The sequence below is a fragment of the Empidonax traillii genome, unplaced genomic scaffold (assembly GCF_003031625.1).
Source record: "Empidonax traillii isolate 1590-97213 ecotype Southwest subspecies unplaced genomic scaffold, ASM303162v1 scaffold138:size3245559, whole genome shotgun sequence".
In the NCBI taxonomy this organism is placed as follows: Eukaryota; Metazoa; Chordata; class Aves; order Passeriformes; family Tyrannidae; genus Empidonax; species Empidonax traillii.
The window spans coordinates 1,740,749-1,760,612 of record NW_020955331.1 but is presented as its reverse complement, the minus strand read 5'-3'; the positions used below and the strand labels follow the sequence as shown (position 1 = coordinate 1,760,612).

The 19,864-nt window shown below is 44.7% G+C and overlaps 1 protein-coding gene across 1 annotated transcript; it reads left to right on the top strand.

Annotated features, from left to right (window-relative positions):
* Positions 1 to 2,207: 2,207 nt before the first annotated feature.
* Positions 2,208 to 19,283, top strand: UTS2B (urotensin 2B). Its single transcript, XM_027884082.1, has 6 exons — positions 2,208 to 2,253; positions 10,159 to 10,376; positions 12,592 to 12,693; positions 15,601 to 15,638; positions 16,839 to 16,932; positions 18,672 to 19,283. The coding sequence occupies exons 2-6, from the start codon at positions 10,253 to 10,255 to the stop codon at positions 18,695 to 18,697; spliced, it is 384 nt and encodes a 127-aa protein (XP_027739883.1). The 5' UTR covers positions 2,208 to 2,253; positions 10,159 to 10,252; the 3' UTR covers positions 18,698 to 19,283.
* The last annotated feature ends 581 nt before the right edge of the window (positions 19,284 to 19,864 follow it).

The window sequence follows — 19,864 nt, the reverse complement described above, 5'->3', positions numbered from 1 at the left end:
GTCTTCGTGAACGAAGAACCGGGGAAGGTCTTTCCACCTTCCAGCCTGCACATTGGATTTTTTAGGTGAGACACAGTGTGCGCGGAACTGAGCCCACCCTTTAATCCTGAGGTTCATCTGCCGGGGCCAAGCGAGCTTGGACGGTGGCAGCGAGGTCCTCAGGACGTAGATGGATTGCCTTACAGGGCTAACGAGCTCCATCTGCCCGGGGAGGGGCCCTGACCGGGAATCGAACCCAGGTCTCAGCGGTGACAGTGCAGCACCTTTACCCCCTAGACCACCAGGGGCTCCCCGAGGAAGTTGTAACTGCAATGAGGTTTCCCCTGAGTCTCACCCACTGCACGATGCATTTATTCATCTCTGTGCTGGACAGCTTGTCCAGAAGGATATGGTGAGAGACAGTATCAAAAGCTTTACTGAAATCCAAAAAGATTACATCTACTGGCTTCCTTTGATCAACTAGGTGGGTTACCCTGTCATAAAAGGAAATCAGGTTTGGTAAGCAGGACATCTCATGAAGTGTCCTTTCTCACGTACACACACCTAGCACGCCTCTCCTCTGTGCTGACACACTGAGAGCTGATGAGCCTTCTGCCTAGAAGGCCAGAGTACTCACTCACTGAGACATGAACAGTGCATGGATGACCCACACTACACAGATGGGGATTAGTCTCAGGGTCTTGCCCCTCCAAGGGGCAGCTCATGTAGATTATCTCCTGTCACAGTCTCAGCTCTGCCCTGTTCCTTCCTCTAATCCCTCTGCACCATTCACACAAGCAATACAACTGGACTTCTTGCAAATAATCCCCGTGGTTACAGCCAGCTCTGTACTAAGGAAGGGTCTGAAAGTCCATTTCTAGCTTCTCCTAAATTAGAGTTTTCTGAATTCAGTGTATTCCTCTGTATTCACCTTTTACTAATCAAGCTTTTTGCTCACTTAATAAGATTTATTATTGTACAAAAATAAGGACTAAAGAAAAAGCCAAGAAACCAGGAATATACAGGAGAATTGGCACAGAATGTACTGACCTGACACAGGTCACAGCTTTCCAAATCTGGAATACGGTTTTCTCCTGCTTTTCTCTCCTGAATTCTTCTCTCTGAAAATATTCAAATCAAACCAATAGAAGCTGAAATCCTGGAGCATTCACATTTGCACAGCAGCTTTAATGAAACAGAGCCACCTTTAAGACCTTGCATTTATGAACAAAGCTTTAAAGCTGTCCATTCCAGTGATTGTGCACTTTACTCCACAAACACAGCTCTTTGCTTTAGTCTTCAGTAATGAATTTGTATCATATTAAGTTGTCTGTCTAGGGACAAAACCATCAACATAAATTAGTCATAATCTGCACTGCATTCAAGAAATACCATGTTGGACTGATGTGACTTTAGCTGCTGTTATGGGGCACACTGTGTTCCTGGCTGCGTGTAGCTACACTAAAGCAAGATCTGGTACCTGATGCACAGAGTTACAGCAGAGTAGTTCCTGAGTTCAGGTTTCTACTATACAAATTATGGGTACTCATACCTTCCTGTAGCTCTCTTAATAATGCAAATGTATTTGTTCTTGCACGATGTGCTGAAGCTCAGTCATAGCTACTGGATGGTGAGCTCTGCAAGAACATAAGGCAACAACGGGGAGTCAACATAAGTGACGTTAAGTTCTTGGTGCTGGAAATAAGGGAAGCATCTCTAGCTGTCAGAGCACAGAAATGATGGAACTGGCTTCTGGGAGGGGTAACACAAGTTCAACTATCAACACTGTTCCCTAAGCTAGTGTGCTACACACCAAAGTATTTTTCTTTGCCTTCTTGACATCAGACTTCCCTCTCATCTTAGCTTGATTTTTGAGAGATGTACTCAGATGAAATCTCTGAGACTGAAAGAAGGTATAAATAACTTGAGGATTATAGAAGATCAAAAAATGACCACAGAAGGACTGAGGATGAGATGGAATCAAACAGAAACCAAGAAACAAGTTATTGATGTAATACTAGTACTGCAGCAGCATCACATCTTATGCTCCCAAAGGTCTCCCCAGTGTGGCTGATCACAAATCACCCTCCCAACTCTCAATTGTGTCTATTATAAGCTGCTGCTTCTAGGCAAAAAGCATGGAAGGTGTTTGTTCTGCTGGATTGACATCAGCTTTTCCTGTGCAAATTGTACAGCTTGACAAATGGTACATGTTGCAGTGGGTAGGTGAATCCAAATAAAGCTGGGAAGATGATCTGCTTTCTTTTATTTAAGGTAAGAAGACAATGACTCTTCAATCTTTTATAAAAGCAGGTACTTATTCTCACAGGTGCTTCTGTTGGAAGGTAAGCCCATATCATTTCCCATGACAAATGCAGAATTTGAGCTGAAATGCACAGCACACGTCTTTAACTCTTCTCTCATGAAATAATTTCACTTAGAAGACAATTTTCGGGGCTCTAAACCTACCCCCTATTCAAAGCATGACTGGCTTCAAAATCTGATGAGGTTACTCAGTGCCTTGCCCAGGTGAGTTTTGAAAATCTCCAAGGCTAGAGATCACACCGCCTCTCACAGTAATTTTTCTCTTTGTATCCAGGTGGACTTGTCCTTGCTGCAGACTGGGACCCTGGACTCTTGTCCTTGCACTGTGTGCCTTGTTGGGCTCTGTGCTTTCCAGTAACTATTCTCCATGACAGACCCCATATACCAGGCACGCCACGATCTGTGAGGAGTGTGCTCCATCAGACAGCTGTGGGCAGGGGCTCAGAGATGGCACTGCAGCTAGGACTGTGCCACCACACAAGTGTTAAAACACCAGGGAGCTCCAGAACTGGGCACTTTCCCTATCTGCATCCAGGCATCTGATCCTGCCCCTAAACTGGAGTAAACCCAGATTGTAATGCTGGTGCATCACAGAACACTTTCCCAGCTTTCACAGCACTGAAAACACTCCTGAAAGAATGTGCAAAGTAGAGGCTGGAACTGTTAAAAACAGACAAAAGCAACACAGTCTGGATTGGCCCTCAGAAAAGCCACAGTGAGCTTTGAGGAGCAAGTGCTGCCAGGCAGAGCACTGGGACTAGGAGCTAGGAGTGCTCTATGCTGCTAAGCTCTTTCTCCAGGCAGGGAGAAACAGTTTTGTTCTTACTTCTTAAATAAACTGGGCACCTCTCCAAGTCTCCTGCTGTCATTTTAGGTCAACAGGATAACAACAACTGTGAAATAAATTAAGCCTCATCAAGATGTTCACTTTCAACAGAACAGTCTTTGTTAAAATTTCCTTCATGGTGGCAAAGCTGACTTCCAACTGATGAGGCTGCTGTCGGAATAGACACAGGATAATGACCGTGTGCATCTATTAATCCCAGGCAGGAACATGTGCATCCATTAATGGTCAATGCAAAAGGATGGAAAAAAAGTGGTTCTAGGTCTCTCTTGTTATCAGGTGCCACAAAAGCCCACGTCCATAACTGCAGATCAGCAGTGATGCCCTTCCTGGCGATATGGACCTTTGTTTTTCTCTCCAAAGTCAAATTCCTTGTATAAAACCAAGCACAGGACTCCATTCTATCTCCAGGAAGCCTAAAGGATGCAAGCACATTATTCCCCTTGTGATAAATAAAAATCAAGGTTTTGGGGCTCAAATAGGATTTACCCCCACCCTGGGGCAGGGATGCTGCTGCTCCAAGGGAGGGAGGCAGGTGATGTAGGGATGCAGGGGGAAAACAATTGGGGAAAAAGAATAACACTTCAGACATTAACCTCCCTGCATTTCTAAGCTAAAACACTTCAAGAGAGGTTTGAAGTCTTGTGCCAGAAGAGCTGGATGAGAGGAAGCAAACATTACAGCATTGGCAAAGAGCACCAAGAAGCAGGTGTGTAATTTCCATAGGTAGCTGAATGGTGCTCGTGGGAATTCAGGCTTCCTGAAGAACAAGGAGAGCAGAAACCTGCAAGGATTAAGGTATTATAAAGCTCACCAGGGGTAGTGAATGGGGTGATTGCAAAGAATGAGCAAAGAGGAAACTAAACTTGTGCTTATATGTAACATAACAAGGGGCACTAGGAAAATCATAAGCCATCCCTTTACAGAGCAAGAGCTTTTGTTGACTGTCAAGTTGGAGAGTAAACCTTTGCAATCTGAAGTCAGGTATGCATTCCAAAAGTTTCCTTTAAAGAGAAGTAATATTGAAAGTGGTGCATTTCCTATATTTTTCTTCCTCATTTTCATTCTTTCCTTATGCTTATCTCAAAAGAACAGAACCCACCCAAATAATGTTAGTCACTTGGTGCTCCACAGGGAGCTGCTTGCAGGCCCACAAGAATCCTAACAATGTGGTAGGTAGTGGTGAAGCACCTGGGCCATTCTCAGCTACACAGTCACTACCACCTGGATGGAACCACAACACGCTGATTTTGTAAGAGGGAGTTTGATGGGGCCTGAAGACACTACAGTTCTTGCCTAGCAGTGACTTCGCTATATTCCACTTTGAAAAATTTCTAGCTCTACCTAAACAAATCACCTGGTATGATTGCACCTGCCCATCCTTTTCTGGATTAAAAAAAAAAAAAAATAACCTCACAAAAAATTCCTGTTACCACTTGTTCCACCTTTTTTTCCCTAAGCTTCAGGGTGGCAAGCAGGCCAAAAGGTGAGGGAGGGATATGTCCTACAGCTTCAGCTGGAGTCCTTGTTTCAAGTCATGATTTTGTATATGCAAGTCTGCCCTCAAAAAGCAGTGGTGTTCACTCAACAAAACACTCTTTTGCATATGCAGAAGTCTCATGGATTCTTAGCAGCTCGGGGTGCAAATGAAAAGCTAGGTAAAAAGACAGGCTCTCCAAAAGGCAGGGTTTATCATTATCTGGACAAGTTTCACCAAAACACAACAGATCTATGTATCCTTCAAGCCTCCCTTTAGTGATAGTTTTCCAGAAAAAGTGGGCAACATTTCTCAATAAGCCAAAAAACCCAGATGGTAACTGAGAACAGGAAGAGTGAGAAAGGGGAACAACAGTATGAAAGTTGGCACTATTAGCAGATAGAATTGACATCTACAACCTTAAAAGTGCCTCAACCAGCATTTTTAGCAGGCAATTACCCAGCCTTGTCTTTTTGACCATGTTACTCAAAGTAATACAGGCACAAGCTAAATTCATCATCCCAAATGAACTCAGGCCTTGCAGAAAGTGAGTCAGAACACAGGGGAGTTGAGCTCGGGGTAAATTTTATGGTATAACCAGGTCATTCCAGACCACACCTCTTCAGGGCACTGTCATGGCATGGGGGTCAGGTTAGTCCTTCAACAGCCACACCAATATTTACCATTCAGGAGCATCACTGGAAATGTCTTTCACATCAGCAGGTCATGGCACATTTTAGAGCAGAAAAGGTTTCTATATTGCCTCTATATTTCTCCTCACCAGGAACCTCAACCAAGTAACCCCACTCAGTAGGGACACGATGCTGAATCTGGAGCAGGAACTTAAGCTCAGGATTATGAGGCAGAGGTGAAAATGGTACCACAACTTCCTCTGTTCCCTACTTTTTCTCCACAGACTGCCTCATCCCACAGCCAACGCCTTTACATTCCTGATTTACTCTTTCAGTCCCTCCCTCCAGGAAGATATTTTGGAGCTGACTTGCTCTCTGAGAAGTTGGATGGTTTCCTGACAGACCTCAATGTGGATTTGAAAGCCAGGCAAGGCAGCCCAGCTGCGCTTCTTATCCTCCACTGCCTTGACCTTGAGGAACTTGTTCTCTGTAGTACAATGCCCATCCGATAGGAGCTGGTGATGCTTTCATTTTTGTGGCCCTTGGTTGCCTGAAGTGAGGTGGAAGCTTGAGCTGCTCTACACTCTACCTTGGACCTTTCCCTTTTCTTTCTCTAAGCAAAGACACAGTTAAACCACAGCATATAATTTTATGTCAGTAACGGGCCAAGCAACAGCTGAGTCCCAAAGACAAGCATGTAGAAGGGGGAACGAATTGTATGAGTCAGACTAAAAGCTTCATAAATATTGACTGGTTTTAACAGTACCCTAAGGAATAGAGAATCTCATTTTATAACAACATCTCCCTCCCTGTTATGCACTCCCTCCTTTCAGGGAGCTGTGAGGGGGACTACTCTCCTGGCTTATGAGCACAATATTTTATTTCCTTTCTGCAGTCAAGTTGCCCTGTCAGGGACTTTGTACCACACATCAGCAGAGTATCTGAACACCTTCCAGTGGTGCTTTAAATAACAGACTGGAGTGTGCTTTGTTCTCCCAAGTTTGCCCCAGGGTAGAGGTGACTCAGGCAGAGGAGAAATCAGACATTAAATACATAGATGAAAGGTGAAGAGGACAGGCATTTCAATACCTTCTCCTCTGGTTCCTACCAGGTGAAGCACGGTTGGAGACTCAGAGGAGCAGATAGATGCCATAGGAATATAGACAGAAGAGACAAATGGGGAAAAGTCTACAATGGTGATGCAAGCAAGGAAGGCAGACACTAAGGAAGAGAGAAAGGACTTAGCCACAGAAGATGGAAACAGCTTGTTGCATATGTAAATAGACAGAAGTGATAGGGGCATGTGGTGGGAGAGGGAGTACACTAAGTCACTGCCAAGGATGGGGAGCAAGATGACTCCTGCCTTTCTGACACTGTGTAGGAAGTTCATTTCACCCCTACTGTGCATGCAGCAGCCTTTTCTTGCCAGCTATAAAGCTCACCAACTTCTCCCTGATTTGATGGCACTTGCAAGCCCTCATTCTGTCTTTCCCTCTACAGGGCATGTCCACTCCCCATTTCCAAATCTAATTCCCCACCCTCATCTTATTATTAGGAACATTCTAGGCAAGAAAACAGATGCATGAAATCTCCCCATACATACCACACAGTATGAAACTCTGTCTCTACCACCTGAGACTAACTAGTTACAGCCAAGTCCCATCTTTGGGGCAAAGGTTGAGTAACAGTTCATATATACTTTCTCCCAGTCTTTAGTAAAGACACTTCCCTGACAGGCCCTCCCTCAGCAATTTGTTTCCTTTGGACAAAACAAGCTATGGTTAAGTGGAGACCATAAGACCATGACAAAGCCTGTGGATGCTGATGAGGCTCACCTGGAATACATGATGCATGTGGTGTTTTTATGTGCCCTCAGGAAGCTCTGAAAAAGAAAAGAATATTCTCCCTCTCTCTCTCCAAACCCCAAATGTACAGCATACAAAGTGGTCTGGAAACCTGCCACTCCAAGCTAGCTCTGTAAAATAGCCTTTTTATTTTCCGTTTTCAGCAGCTCAACACTGCCTCCTACAAGTCACTCAAACCCCACACTGAATTCCATCTATCTGAGACTTGCTCTGAAACAGTGGGATTAAACTCAGGTTAGGTTATTTGGGGCTGCATCTCTTCTAGAGACAGCCCTAGTTTCATTAGAGCTAGTGGCAAAGCTCAGAGTAACTTCAGAGAAACTGGGATTTTATATAACATACCTGAAAGCCTTCATCACTCCAAAATCCACCTGGCAGAAGAGTCTGTGCACAGAGAGAAGCTGAATTTTTTGAGGAAGGTGATGTCAGAGGGAACAGGGAGCCAAGTGAAGTGGTGCTGACAGCAAGACAGGGACCCGTCCCAAGATGGATAAGCAGGGCAAGATCAAAGACTGCAGCCAAATTCAGTCAAGAGCCCCCCTGATCAGGGAAGCCCATGATGATGAGCCAGGTCCCGGGTCAAGATGGAAGTCAGTACACCAGCCAGAATCAGGCCTGATGACAGTAGTCAAGAACAAACAGCTCAGTGAACATCAGACAGTCCACAGAGATGGGGCATATCTGAGGTCAAGCAGGGAAGTCAACTTGCAGGTCTGGGTCCAGATCAGCAGGGACCATGTGCAGGCAAAGATAGCTGAGCCCCAGACCAGCACAGCTCAGGGAAAAACAGAAGTGGATCAGGGCTGAGCTTAAATGGGGCTCCTGAGCTGATGGGCAGAGAGGGTGGTGAGGCCCCAGCTGAGGATAATCAAGACTATTAACACTCTCTGGGCCCTGACACAGTTATTCATCTCTCTCATGCTCAGGGCTGGTGCAGCTGAAGTTGGTGGCATCTGCTTGGGCCAAGTTTTCTCTATTCCTGCCATCTGGATTGGCTGACTTTGTCTGCATAGCTCTGTGGAAAGAGAAACTTCTACATGGTGAGGCTAAAACAGAACAGGACTTGTGAGGTAGAGATGGAACTCGCATCTTCATGTTCTCATTATCCTTGAACTCCAGACACAAGTACTCAGTGGAGCATGTAGAAGACATTATCGCTGAGTGAAGTAGTAGGAAGAATATGGAGACTATGTTGTTTTCCTGTTGAGAATAAAATACATAAGAACAAAATGTAATAGTATTTCCAGCATCTGGACAAATGGGCAGAGGAATTTCCCAGGTAGAAATCTTAGAGAAGCCCAACACTGCAAATTAACCATCTCATAACTTCAAAAAAATGCAAAAATTCCACCAGTGCTTGGCAGCAGCTGCCAGACGTCTATCCACCAGCCCCTCCAATGAGAGCATCCACTCCTCACAGCTTTCAGTAATCTTCCTTCTCATATGTAAATGTAGCATGGCAGTTCCTCACCTTCACCAGAGCCTTCATTTGAAAGGTCTGAGTTGCTTTGGGGGCTGAACATTGCAATGATCCAAAACTGAAGTTTCAATGCAGTGAAAGAGGAAATCCCAGGAATAACTCATCTTCCTGAAAGAGCCTGCCAATAGCCCATGAGATCTTATAGCCAAGGGTAGGAAAAAACAGTCAGAGATTTGTGGATTCTGAATTATCTGGAAAAACCCAGTATCTGTATCAAGGCAATATTGGAATATTTTCTCAATAGAGAAGTATTCATTAATAGAAGCATCACATTCATTAGTATAGACATGTCTTGCAAAAACTCTAAGCCTCTCCCTCTATATTTTTATTAATAATATATCAAATAATAAAATATTACAAGGGTTATTAAAAGGCTAGTCATTCTGTACCTATCCAAGGCACAGAGCAAGTTGTAGGGAGAGCAGGGGACCAGAAGCCAAAAGCCCAAACATGGAAATGATACTAAGATGAAGTGCAGGTACCATTAGATGAAGCTATGTTGGGTAATCTGGCATGACGTGGTGTCAAAAAAGCACACACAGTGAGTCACTAGGAGTGTATGTACAAGTCAGAGCTTGGCCTGATCCTCTTCCCCATCCCACCACGGGGGGAGTGAGCTAGCGGCTGTCTTGTGCTTAGTTGCTGGCTGGGGTTAAACCATGGCAAGTACAGATGATTCAGTTCTGCATGAAAAGCAGAAGTGAAGAACACAATTTAGTGCTGTTACTATTACAACTTTTTCTTGGTAAGGTGGTAATAGAAAAGTTGTAGCAGGTCCCTGATCAGTAGTGATGGATAAGCAACAAACGGAAGTCAAACTAAAACGTAGTCATGACCTGAGAGGACATGGAATACGTACAATGTGGCTCTACAATTTGTTCTAAAATTATAAAATAAGGCTATGTAGCCAGAACCAGCATCTGACCTTCCACTTCTTTTTTTTCCCCAAGAAAAAAACTGAATACACTTGCCCATCCTTGACGTATTCCACATCACTGCCAAATCTGCACTCCCCCACTCAAAATAATCCCAAAATAGGGTGTGATGCCTTTCCCGTTGACGAAGCCGTAAGTCACAGTGAGCAAGACACACTCGACATCCTCCAATCAGTTAAATGAAAAGAGCTCTACCCCTCTGTTTCCCACCACTTCAGCACTCATTATATCTCACATTAATTAATATAGGAGCTAGGAAGTGAGATGATAAATTACAAAATCCCATTAGCCTGATTCTGTCCAAACTGGGAAAATACGGCAACTTGTACATTAGACAAATCTTCCTTGCTAACGTGGGAGTCCTCATGTCTGAACTCCATTAAAGCAGCAGCCCTGAAAAAATATTTTTAATGTACGTATGTATGGAATGCATATCAACGTGCGTGAACAGTGCATGCCTGTGGGAACATCAGAATTCATTAGATCAGTCTGATATGAGATATACTGAACAGGTTCCATCTGACATATGTTACTGGGTTGTTCTGTCCACTCCCAAAGGAGTGAATCATATTGACAGGTTGAATTATATCTCAAGAGATATTTTTCTCCCCTCCTCCAAAGGCCATTTGCAATCACGGCACATCCACTGCCTCTTAAAAGTGAGCTCATCTGGCGCTGGGTTGCATTGAAGTCCTCCACCGTGCCTGAAGGAAGAATGCTTCTGGGCAGTGGGAACGTGGACAAGATGTGGTCTGTCCAGCTGTGTCTTGGAGTGCTAACCATCCTGACCATGACTCTGTGTGTCCCATCCACACATGGAGAACCTTTTTTACTACAAGGTAAGCTGGAATACAGGCTACATGACACAGGTAGGTGGTTATGCTTTTGCTTTGCTGCTTGCCATGGCCAATGCAACACTCGCTTACATGGGAAAGGAAACAAAATAAACCTCGGGCTATACTAAACAATCAATTAACATGGGTGCTACCGAGAGACTTGTTCATATCAGCATGAGCTAAAGCTGTTCTTCTAATCTGCAGTTGGTTGCATGACACATTCTGCTAATGAGTGAAAATATCAGATCTAGAGAAATCTGGTAAGGGTAGCTCGCTGTCTCCAATAAAAAAAATCTCCAAAGAAAAACATTAAAATATCAGAGAGTAGCAATTCAAGTATGTACCATATGAGATTTGACAGCTCATAAATGTCAGTAATAGGGTGCTGCTGAACTTTTTTTTCTTCATAGAACTTCTTTTTATATGTTCTTCTCCCATAATTTAAATTAGTCTTAGCTTGAACTTATACTGCAGGGAAACGTCAATCATTAATGTTCTTTCTTAAAGAGACTTGGCAGTGAAAAAAGAATGAGCAGCTAAATTTAGCCTTGAAAATAACATTGCTTTTCAAATGTTTTTTCATCTTATATCACCTATTTATTTTTGTAATGACAACCAAAATATTCCCAAGGCCAAGCTATCTAAATACTGCTTGTGTTTAGCTTTTCCTAGAGTGTTTATAGGGTGTGTTTTTTTCCTGTAGCAAATCCCCTGAGCAAGTAAAAGTAGGTATTTTAAAATTATAACTGTCTTTCAGACTTAAGAACAAGGTTTATAGCACTCCGTGCTGACTGCAAGTTTTACACAGCGTGTAGCTTTGTTCACTCCCTTGGGTTTATTTCTAGAGATCAGTCGGGGCCAGAGGCTTCAGCCGCAGCGTGAGGCAGGGTTGGGTCTGGCCAAATACCTGGAGCACCCTTTGTCCAGCATCCCTCTGCTTCTGCAGATTTATGTGACTTCAGCTAAGAGAGCTGATTCCCATATACTCTTGAGCATCCTTCAGGCTCACCTGGTGTAATGTTTTGCCTCATGTGTATCAAAAATAATTGCATTCATTCCCTCAGAGCTCTGTAGGGCTGATGGCTATTCAAGAGTGTCTTCTCCTTTCTTACCACCCTGAAGCTATTGAGATGAAGTCCTAATGATCCTGGCAGAAGAGAAAATAAGCCTTTCCGTATAATTTCTTGGTATTTTCCGTGGATTCTGTAGGCACCTTCTAGGGCTTTGTAGGGTCTTGGTGTGGAGCAGGGGTGTTCAGACCAAAGATTTTGTGGAATGGTCACTCTGCCTATAATGTCTGGCTCTTATTCTGTCATTATGAAAAATCAGTGCAACATTTTAGTCTCAGATGACTCTGGAAATCTGTTGAGCAGAGCTGGGAGGGTCTCTTCAGGGCACCGATTAGTCCCATCCTGTGCCTGTTGGTTTCTGCCAAACCCTTGCCCTTCGCAACCATTCATTTGAGGGCATAGCCACAACCACTAAAGTAAAACCACTGAGAAAGCTCCCTAAAGGGGCCTCCTAGAGATGTCCAAATTGCTTTAGAACAGCAGCTTGGGGAAGTTTTTCCTGGAAAACAGAAAAATTCTGCATGGTCTTGCTTTAAGCTCCTCCACAGTTGGTTCAGGAGGAATCCTGCAGTATTGTTGGCAGTCAGATAGAGCAGGCTGTGTGAGTGCAAGACTGGGCTGTGGGGCTTCAGGGCTTTTCAGCTGTGGTACCCACACATCAGCCTCATGAGAAGTCAGTTCCCACCTCTATCGGCTCTGGGAGGTGCATGGTGTAAGTGGGGGGAACACCTGCAATTTTGAGAAGAGAGGACCTTGTGGGTTGCTTATCTGGCTTTGCAGAGGCATCCATTATATCTGCCTTTCAGAAGAGGTTGGGACTGTCTAAATGAAGGTGATGTCTCCAGCTCTCTGCAGCCAGCCATGCTGATGAAGCTGCACAGAAACTGGCCAGCAGCCCGGGGCTGGAAGGGAGGGCTCCACATCCCACACACCCTTTCACTGCACAGCCCTCACTGCCTGGACCTTTTATTCTGTGCTCACACACCTTCCTTTTCCCCTGAGCATCTTCTACCCTCATGAGTGCTGACAGGAGACATTTTCCTTCCACTCCTTAGCCTGCTTAATGTGATTAAGAGATTAATTGAATCAATTGATTAATTGATTCTTAATTTGATGAGATTTAGAAAGATGTGTTTTATGTGCTGCAGAGAACCGAGTGCTTCCAGAGAGAGAAGACACAAATCACGAGGACACACTGCTGAATCTGCTTCTTAATAAGAAATTTGCATGGCGGAGGCCAGAAAATATTGGTAAGCAAAGGGAATGGGAGATCTCCACTTTTTGAATCTGTGTGTGCATAAACGCAAAAAACCTGATTCTCAGGTTCCTCAGAAATACCAACTGCTCAGAAAGCAGAAGCACCCAGTATGGTGCCTACATGTCAGATGTTCTCCCTCATGGGGCTCCCGGACCTGCTTTTGCAATGCCAAAAAACACATTTCCTACATCCTCAGACACTTAACATTGTACTGGCAAGAGACACTCTGTGTGTACATAAGTAATAACAAGAAGAGATTCTGAGTCCCTGTGCCCCTGATATCCCTGAGACACTGTGTTCAGTGCCTGGGCTATGGGCCAGCTTTGGGAGCCACCTCTCCACCCACACCCCACACAGCCCCATGGGCTTTTGAGAGACAGCTCAGCATCTTGCTGAAACCAGCAGCACCTTGTGAACACGTGGGGCAATGGGGTGGCACCGAAATTTTGCTGAGATTGTGTCGGCGAGATCCCTTGGGGTCAGGTGTAGGCTGGGACAAGAGCAGTGGGAGCTCCTGCCTGGGCCTAAGCCCTCTGCTACTGCTGGAAGAGGTTGAGACAATGGGCTTCCCCCACACAGTGGAGACACTGAAGACAGGCTATGGGGAAGTTTTCCTGTTTGTGCTCTGTGAACAGACACCAAATTTAAAGCCACCATGTGGCTAAACTCAAACCTGCTGAAGAGAAACTTGGGCTTTCCCTGACATTGGGCACCAAATGGATTACAGAGGTTAGCTATTCCCATGGCCACTGCACCCAGGGGAGGGTTGGAGCTGGATGTGGTGGTCTCAGAGCAGGAAGCTGCCCTTCGCTGTGAAAACAGCTGAGAGCAGGGCCCAGAAAATATTTTGTTATGAAAATCCATTCGTCAAGTTCACTCAGTGCTCTTCCCCAGATGCTTGTTAATGCAGCAAGGCAGTGGTTAAACAAGCCTAGGACAAATAAATAAACAAACACAAATAAATCAAGTCCTTATACTAACGAAGGCATCTTCTTGCAAAGAGGATGCATTCAAGAAATAACATTTTTATGATAGGTTTATGGATTATTGCACTTATTACTCCTGGAGGAAAGGCTGCATTTTATGCCAGACAATTGAATATAATGAATCTCTGAGCAGAGCACAGACAGAGGATTTACAGCAGGCAGTTTCTCAAGGCTTCATCCATAAATTAACTTCCTTCTTCCTGCCTGAGATAATCTGTTCCAAATTTCGACCGCTGTTCATTTTCTATTCATTGCAGTCACTGGCCAAACTTACAGTTTTCAGAAAGTCAAGCCAAAATAGGCACTTAAAACTCTGAAAGAGGTAAAAATGTCTATAATAATAACAACAACAACAACAACATCTCTTAAGTGGCACTTTTGACTTATAGATATGCCAGGATGTCTCTCTCTACCTTATGGATATGCAAAGAAATACTTGGGAGGAATCTGACCGAGGTCATTGCTTACAGTTCCAGGAACAGAGCCCACACCTCCTGACTCTCACCCCCATCCCCATCACATCTCTCAAACTGAGTCCTGATGTAATGGTTTTGCTTAGGAACTGCTGCTTTTACTGGCAGTTAAGTATCTGTCTGAAAATATTCTGGATTTTTCAACAAAATGGTTTCCTTCTTGAAGCAGAAACCAAGAAGGCAGTCAACTCTTTCTTGTAACCCTCCTGCTCAGTCTCAAACAATAATAAAAAAAAAAAAAACACCAAAACAAGTCTGGCAATGTGTTTGTGAGTTGAAGTCTTATCTGAAATCTGAAATCAAGGGGAATTATGTCCTAAATCCCCTTGACAATCCAGACCAATGCCTGGTGCCACATTAAGAGCAGACAAAAGAGGCAGCTACAGGGCTGTTTTTTGGCTTGCTTATGGGGCCCAGCAGAGATATTCTTTAGCTCTTTCCTGGCTCTTCTGCTTATTTTAGTGCATTTTTCCCAAACTAGCACTTAAAACCAGCTGATCACTTTGGGTTCCCCTCCCAGGAGGACTACTGCAGCCAGTCACTCAGCTTTAAATGAGCTCATGTATCTTGTTAAAAAAATTAAATGGTTTTGACATCAGTTTGAGTGTAGAATGAGGTACCTCAGTCCTCAAGAGTAGTGAGACTGAAACCCCCATCCCTGCAGCTTTCCCTATTGTTAGTCCAGGCCAGTCCCAATTCAGCTGGAGATTTTAAATCCTGTTTCCAGGCACCAAATTCTCTCCTCCTTCTGAACAGGATGTCTCAGGGCAGTTCATTCATCCACCTGCATGTTTTTTTTGACAGTAGTACAGTACTGATTAACATTGAGATCTCTAAGTCTGATCTATGAAGCTGGTCCCCAGGTCCTTGTGCTCCCCCAACATTTAGAGGCGTGGAATCCGTGCTCTTACTGCTATGTGACTTTTCCTGTTGCTCCACTCTGCTAGCTCTTTGCTGATTTATAAAGCAGTAAGTTCTGTTTGGGTAACTTTGTGTGTTCTGACTTCTGCCTGCATGGGTGATGTGAGCATAAAATAGTCCTAAAGGAAGCCATTAAATTTCCTATAAAGGCCAGTGGCAGAAAAGCCTGCATTAGAGGTTTGCTGTTAGCAGGATAAAATTAAAAAGCAGCAAAGAGGTTCACCTGAGTTGGTGTCACACGGTAAGTGACCTCATTGGGCCAATTCCCCTATGGCCTGGTGAACAGCAAAGAAGCCTCCCTCGTAATGGAGAATTAGGATAAAGTCCAGTAGGATTCAGCAGAGAAGACCTACTTTTCTGTCAGTTTCTGCTGTCATTCATTTGGAGATCACTAGTAGGAATTAAATGATAACTAGGTCTTTTCTTGTCAACCCCTGGAGAGGACAAATGAGGAAAGGTTTTTAATTTGAGCTTCAGGAGGCAATGCAGATACTGACATTACTCTCTCCCCTCTTGCAGACTGGGAGTTGGCAAAGAAATTTGAAGAGCTTGAACAGGTGAGAAAAGCAAATGCACTGACACGTAAAGGCATGCATGTATGAATAGATAAAGGATTGTTTAAGCTGTCTTTATGCCATATTCTTCCATCTTTGCATCCTGCTGCCCTTCATCCTGATAATATGATGTAAGCATGTATTGCACAAAGAGAAAAGGAGAACCTGGGCTATAAAAGCAGAACCTGGGCTAAACAACTGCACAAGCTGGAAAAGGTAGAAAGAGAACAAGGCTATAGAAGAGTGCAATGAGAGCTGAGGCAGCTCCTGCCTCTGTTGCCAATGAAATGCCAGTGAAGGCCAAGCCAGGAAAAAATTAAGCACCAATGGAAATCTCCATAAAAGAAAAGCAAGTGGGAAGAGGAGGTCATGCTTCCTTCCTAGGCATTGTATCAGCTGGTTGCATTAAATAACAGGTTGAAGTTGGAGGGATAGCCACTGCCCACTTAAAACAGAATTTTTTTCTGGACTCTTTGCTAGTAAAGGTGGCCCTACCTAAGGTCAGAACCCTGCCGGGTTGATCAAAGTGCATACACACACACACACACAGAGCATCCCCATCCTACACACAGTGCCCAGGAATAGGGAAAGGTCTGCAGCAATCTTGACACGGCTCTCACTCCCCAAACTCCATGAAAAGTGGAAGTGCTTTTTCTCTCCTTCTCAGGCCAGCTGTTTGCATGGATCCTGGAGGTCATGTTAGGTTCCACATGGCACTCTTCACCTGAGACCGAAAAATCATGGTGCATCATGCCAGAGGGGAGGCTGCCAGCTCCTATGCTAGCCCCTCACTCCAGTACTGAAAGATGTAAAACTCTGACTTTCTAGGGGCAAGTCTGCCAGAGCAGAAGTCAGGATGATGGCTGTAGATGTTCACAGTCTACTGGAAAATAGTAGCTATGAATGAAGAACCAACGTGGTGGACTACCCACATTATAATCAGGGAAAGCTAGTGAGAACTGTGAGGGAGAGAGGGGAGGGACAATCCAGAGCAATGGAAGAGCAATGCTCTCTGCTGCAGTGGCTAGATGTCTCGAGACCTGCCTCAGCCCTGTCTTAACTCTTAGCCCAGTATCCTACAGCCTCCTCTCCACAGGGGTTACAGCCAGTCTACATGTACCTCCTTTGCCCTTCACTTGCCAACACTCTGTGGAGCTCCTCATAATGGGGCTTTTGTTTACTGCTGTGTTTCTGTTTGAACAGCTGGAGAAGTTGAAGGATCAGCTCTCAACTGAGGAAGGGTCAGAGGTGGCCTATGCCTTGGAAAGTCTCTCAGCATCCCAGCCCAAAAAACGCGGTAGGTTTTGCGTTAGAGCCTCGCAGCCATCCTGTCTACTCTCATCTCTAGGGCTTCCTTTCTGCAGCAAAGACAGTGACAGTAAACGTGCCCCAAATATGCTGGAAAACAGCTGGTTGGGCAGCTTATCCAGCAGTCCTGGCCCTCTCTTGTTAATGGCTGGCTGATTTAGCAGCTGGTGAGAAGGACTGTGTACCCAACCCTGTCTGCTGTCGAGGCAGATACAACTGGGTCTGCACACCAGGACCTCATGGAGGCAGTTGGTGTCGCGTCCCACTTTTCACAGAGGAACATGGGGTTATATGAGCAATCAGTGCCTGCCCTGGAGGGGGTGAGTTCTGTGTGAACACGTCCCCACAGTGCACCCGTTGCTTTGCTCTGGGCACAAAGCTAGTGCTGAAGGCATAATGAGATGTGGACTGCATGCATTCCCCTCTGCCAAGGTCAATGCCTCCCTACAGAGAAAAAAGGAGCACTTGTTTCTGCTGCTGAGAAGCAGCTAAAAAGGATGTGGAAATCAACCAAGAACGCAGGAAACTAAGATCTGGTAGGTCTCCCAGTTGGTCTCCAAGCTCTATCCAGTCCATAAGCAGTCACTCAGCAGCCTGTTGTACCAGTGTTCCTGCAAGGCTGCCCCCAACAAGCACAGGGACAATGCTGCTCACAGTGGCTTTCCGTGGAGTCCTCCACAAATGAGCAGCAGCAACTGTGAACCAGAAGTCACTGATGACAGATCTGGCCTAAAAACAAAAGAGCTAGTTCTGCCCTTAGCCCACATGCTTTGTGCATGGGGAAGTTGACAACCTGCCAGACAGCCAAGAGAAAATTCCTTTGTGCAAGGCTTGCTTAAGTGCTTAGGTGATCCTTAGGCAATATGCAATTTATAAGCAACCCTGGAGGCTGTCATTAATTTGGCTAATGTAATTCATGCCCTCACCAGTCCTGGAAGTTTTAAACATAGATAAAACTTCTTCCCCTTGCCAGGTTTAAATCAGATTTTGACAGAAATTAAAACAGAGAATCTCTGTCTTCATCTAAAGTACTTCCAGTCTGGGAGGAGCTCATGTCTCAGCATGAGCACTGCCGATTCAGTAGAAGCTTCCTTCCAAGATTCTGCTTTCAAAAACAAGGTAGAAATCTCTTCTCATACTTGATAATAGGAGACCCACATGGGATTCATGGATTCGTGCTGGTGATACAGCTATTTATTTTTTCCAACACTAAAATATGCATCCTTCCCTATTCTAGTCTTCTTAGAAGATCCCACAGAGATCAGTGTTGTTTGGAGGATGGTTAGTAGCAGAGTGATAGTGACTGGATTTTAAAAAAAAATAAGCAAGGATCAGATCCAATCTCTCCAAGTCAGTATCCTGCTCATCCAGTCAGCCATAGGTGAAAAACCCCACACACACCTCTGAGGCAGAAAAACTGCTAGCCCATAGACAAGAAGTAAAAAAACGGTTCCTGACATTGCTGAAGTAGAGCAAAAGGAACTCTTTTAATCAAGCAATATGGAAACAACATTTAAATCTCATGTTCACACTATGAACAACTAAAGGAAACACCTTCTAAAACTGTTATATGAAGTCAAAGCTGATAATTGAGATGTGCCCAGAAACCACACTGCTGCCTTCACACCTCAGCTCTCTCAATACATGAGTCTTTTGAAACCCTTCCAGAGTGGGAAGCTGGAAAAAGTCTCTTGGATGCTAACATCCTTCTCTTGCATCCCTTTCCAGCCTGCTTTTGGAAATACTGCATCTGAAGGCTCATCAGGACTGGAGGATGAAGATGAGCCCTTTCCCAAACTGCCTTGCTGGGTATTAATGTGTTAAGAGTTTGTTCTGTTCTCTCATCGTGCTGCTAATTTGGATGCCATCCTCCATGACCACACCACAGCCAAGTCTAACAGGGACTGTGACAGGAGCTGGTAGCCCACTGCCACTCTCTGCTGTTCCTTCCAGGTTTAACCTCCCATGGTCTTCTACTTGGAAGATGCTTCCCAACTTTCTGTGCTGTCCTGTGTGTGCCATTCAGGCTGTTGCCACTGTACACTCTCCCCTTCTCACCAGGTCCCCTGGGACACCAAGCACTAACTCAGCTTCCCTGGGCTTGGGCCTCTGCCCACCCCTGCAGATGTTGCTCACAGTGGAGTCTGGGTTTCCTGTTTCCTCCTACAGACAGGTCTGTGATGACCTAATGGTTGCTCCTGGGACAGGAAGGCAGGATAGGTGTGATGTGAAGGGCTCAGGGCTCAGGTTGCCTGCTTCAGCTTGCTGAGCCAGAGCTGCTCCTTGCCATGTCCTGTCAGTGTGCACAGGGGAGGGCAAGCACAGAAATCTGGATCCTTTGGATATCACTCCAATAAAGATTTTCTGTTGCACAGAAGCACGTGGTGTTTTTTTTCTCAGCCCTTGCAGAGGCCAAGGGGCAGCACATTTCCCTTAATATAGGTTCTTGTTACCTTACTGGTTCATGTGAAGTTTGCAATGGAAATAAGGCTCCCATTAAACACCTAGAGTTTTAATGTGCCTGAGAGACAGACCCTTCCTTTTGATCAGGATCAGGAATGAGAGTTGGGTCTTCCTTATAAATATGTGTGGGATGTTGTCCTCATAGGACCAGACCAGAACCACTGGTTTCTGCTAACTCACACCAAAGAGATGTTTTCAGCAGAGATTTTTGGCTCATCTGGCTGGTCAGTCCAGGTACTAGAAAAAGGAAGAGATCACAATCCATCACTGATTCCTACATATATAAATTTTAAGTCACATTATGACATTTGTTTGCAAAAACAAAGGACCTCGTTCCTGAAGGTGTAAATTCATAATAAATCCTGATGTTAACTTTAAAGTTTCTAACAGTATAAATGAGAGCAGGATCTGATAGCCACTGTGAATATGTGGAATGGTTTTGACTAGCACTGAACTTT

Excerpts from the sequence above, each read along its gene's own strand:
- UTS2B (XM_027884082.1), top strand. The coding sequence starts at position 10,253 with ATGCTTCTGGGCAGTGGGAACGTGGACAAGATGTGGTCTGTCCAGCTG. Across the intron at positions 10,377-12,591 it reads AGAACCTTTTTTACTACAAG|AGAACCGAGTGCTTCCAGAG; the intron begins GTAAGCTGGAAT and ends TATGTGCTGCAG. Across the intron at positions 16,933-18,671 it reads ATCCCAGCCCAAAAAACGCG|CCTGCTTTTGGAAATACTGC; the intron begins GTAGGTTTTGCG and ends ATCCCTTTCCAG.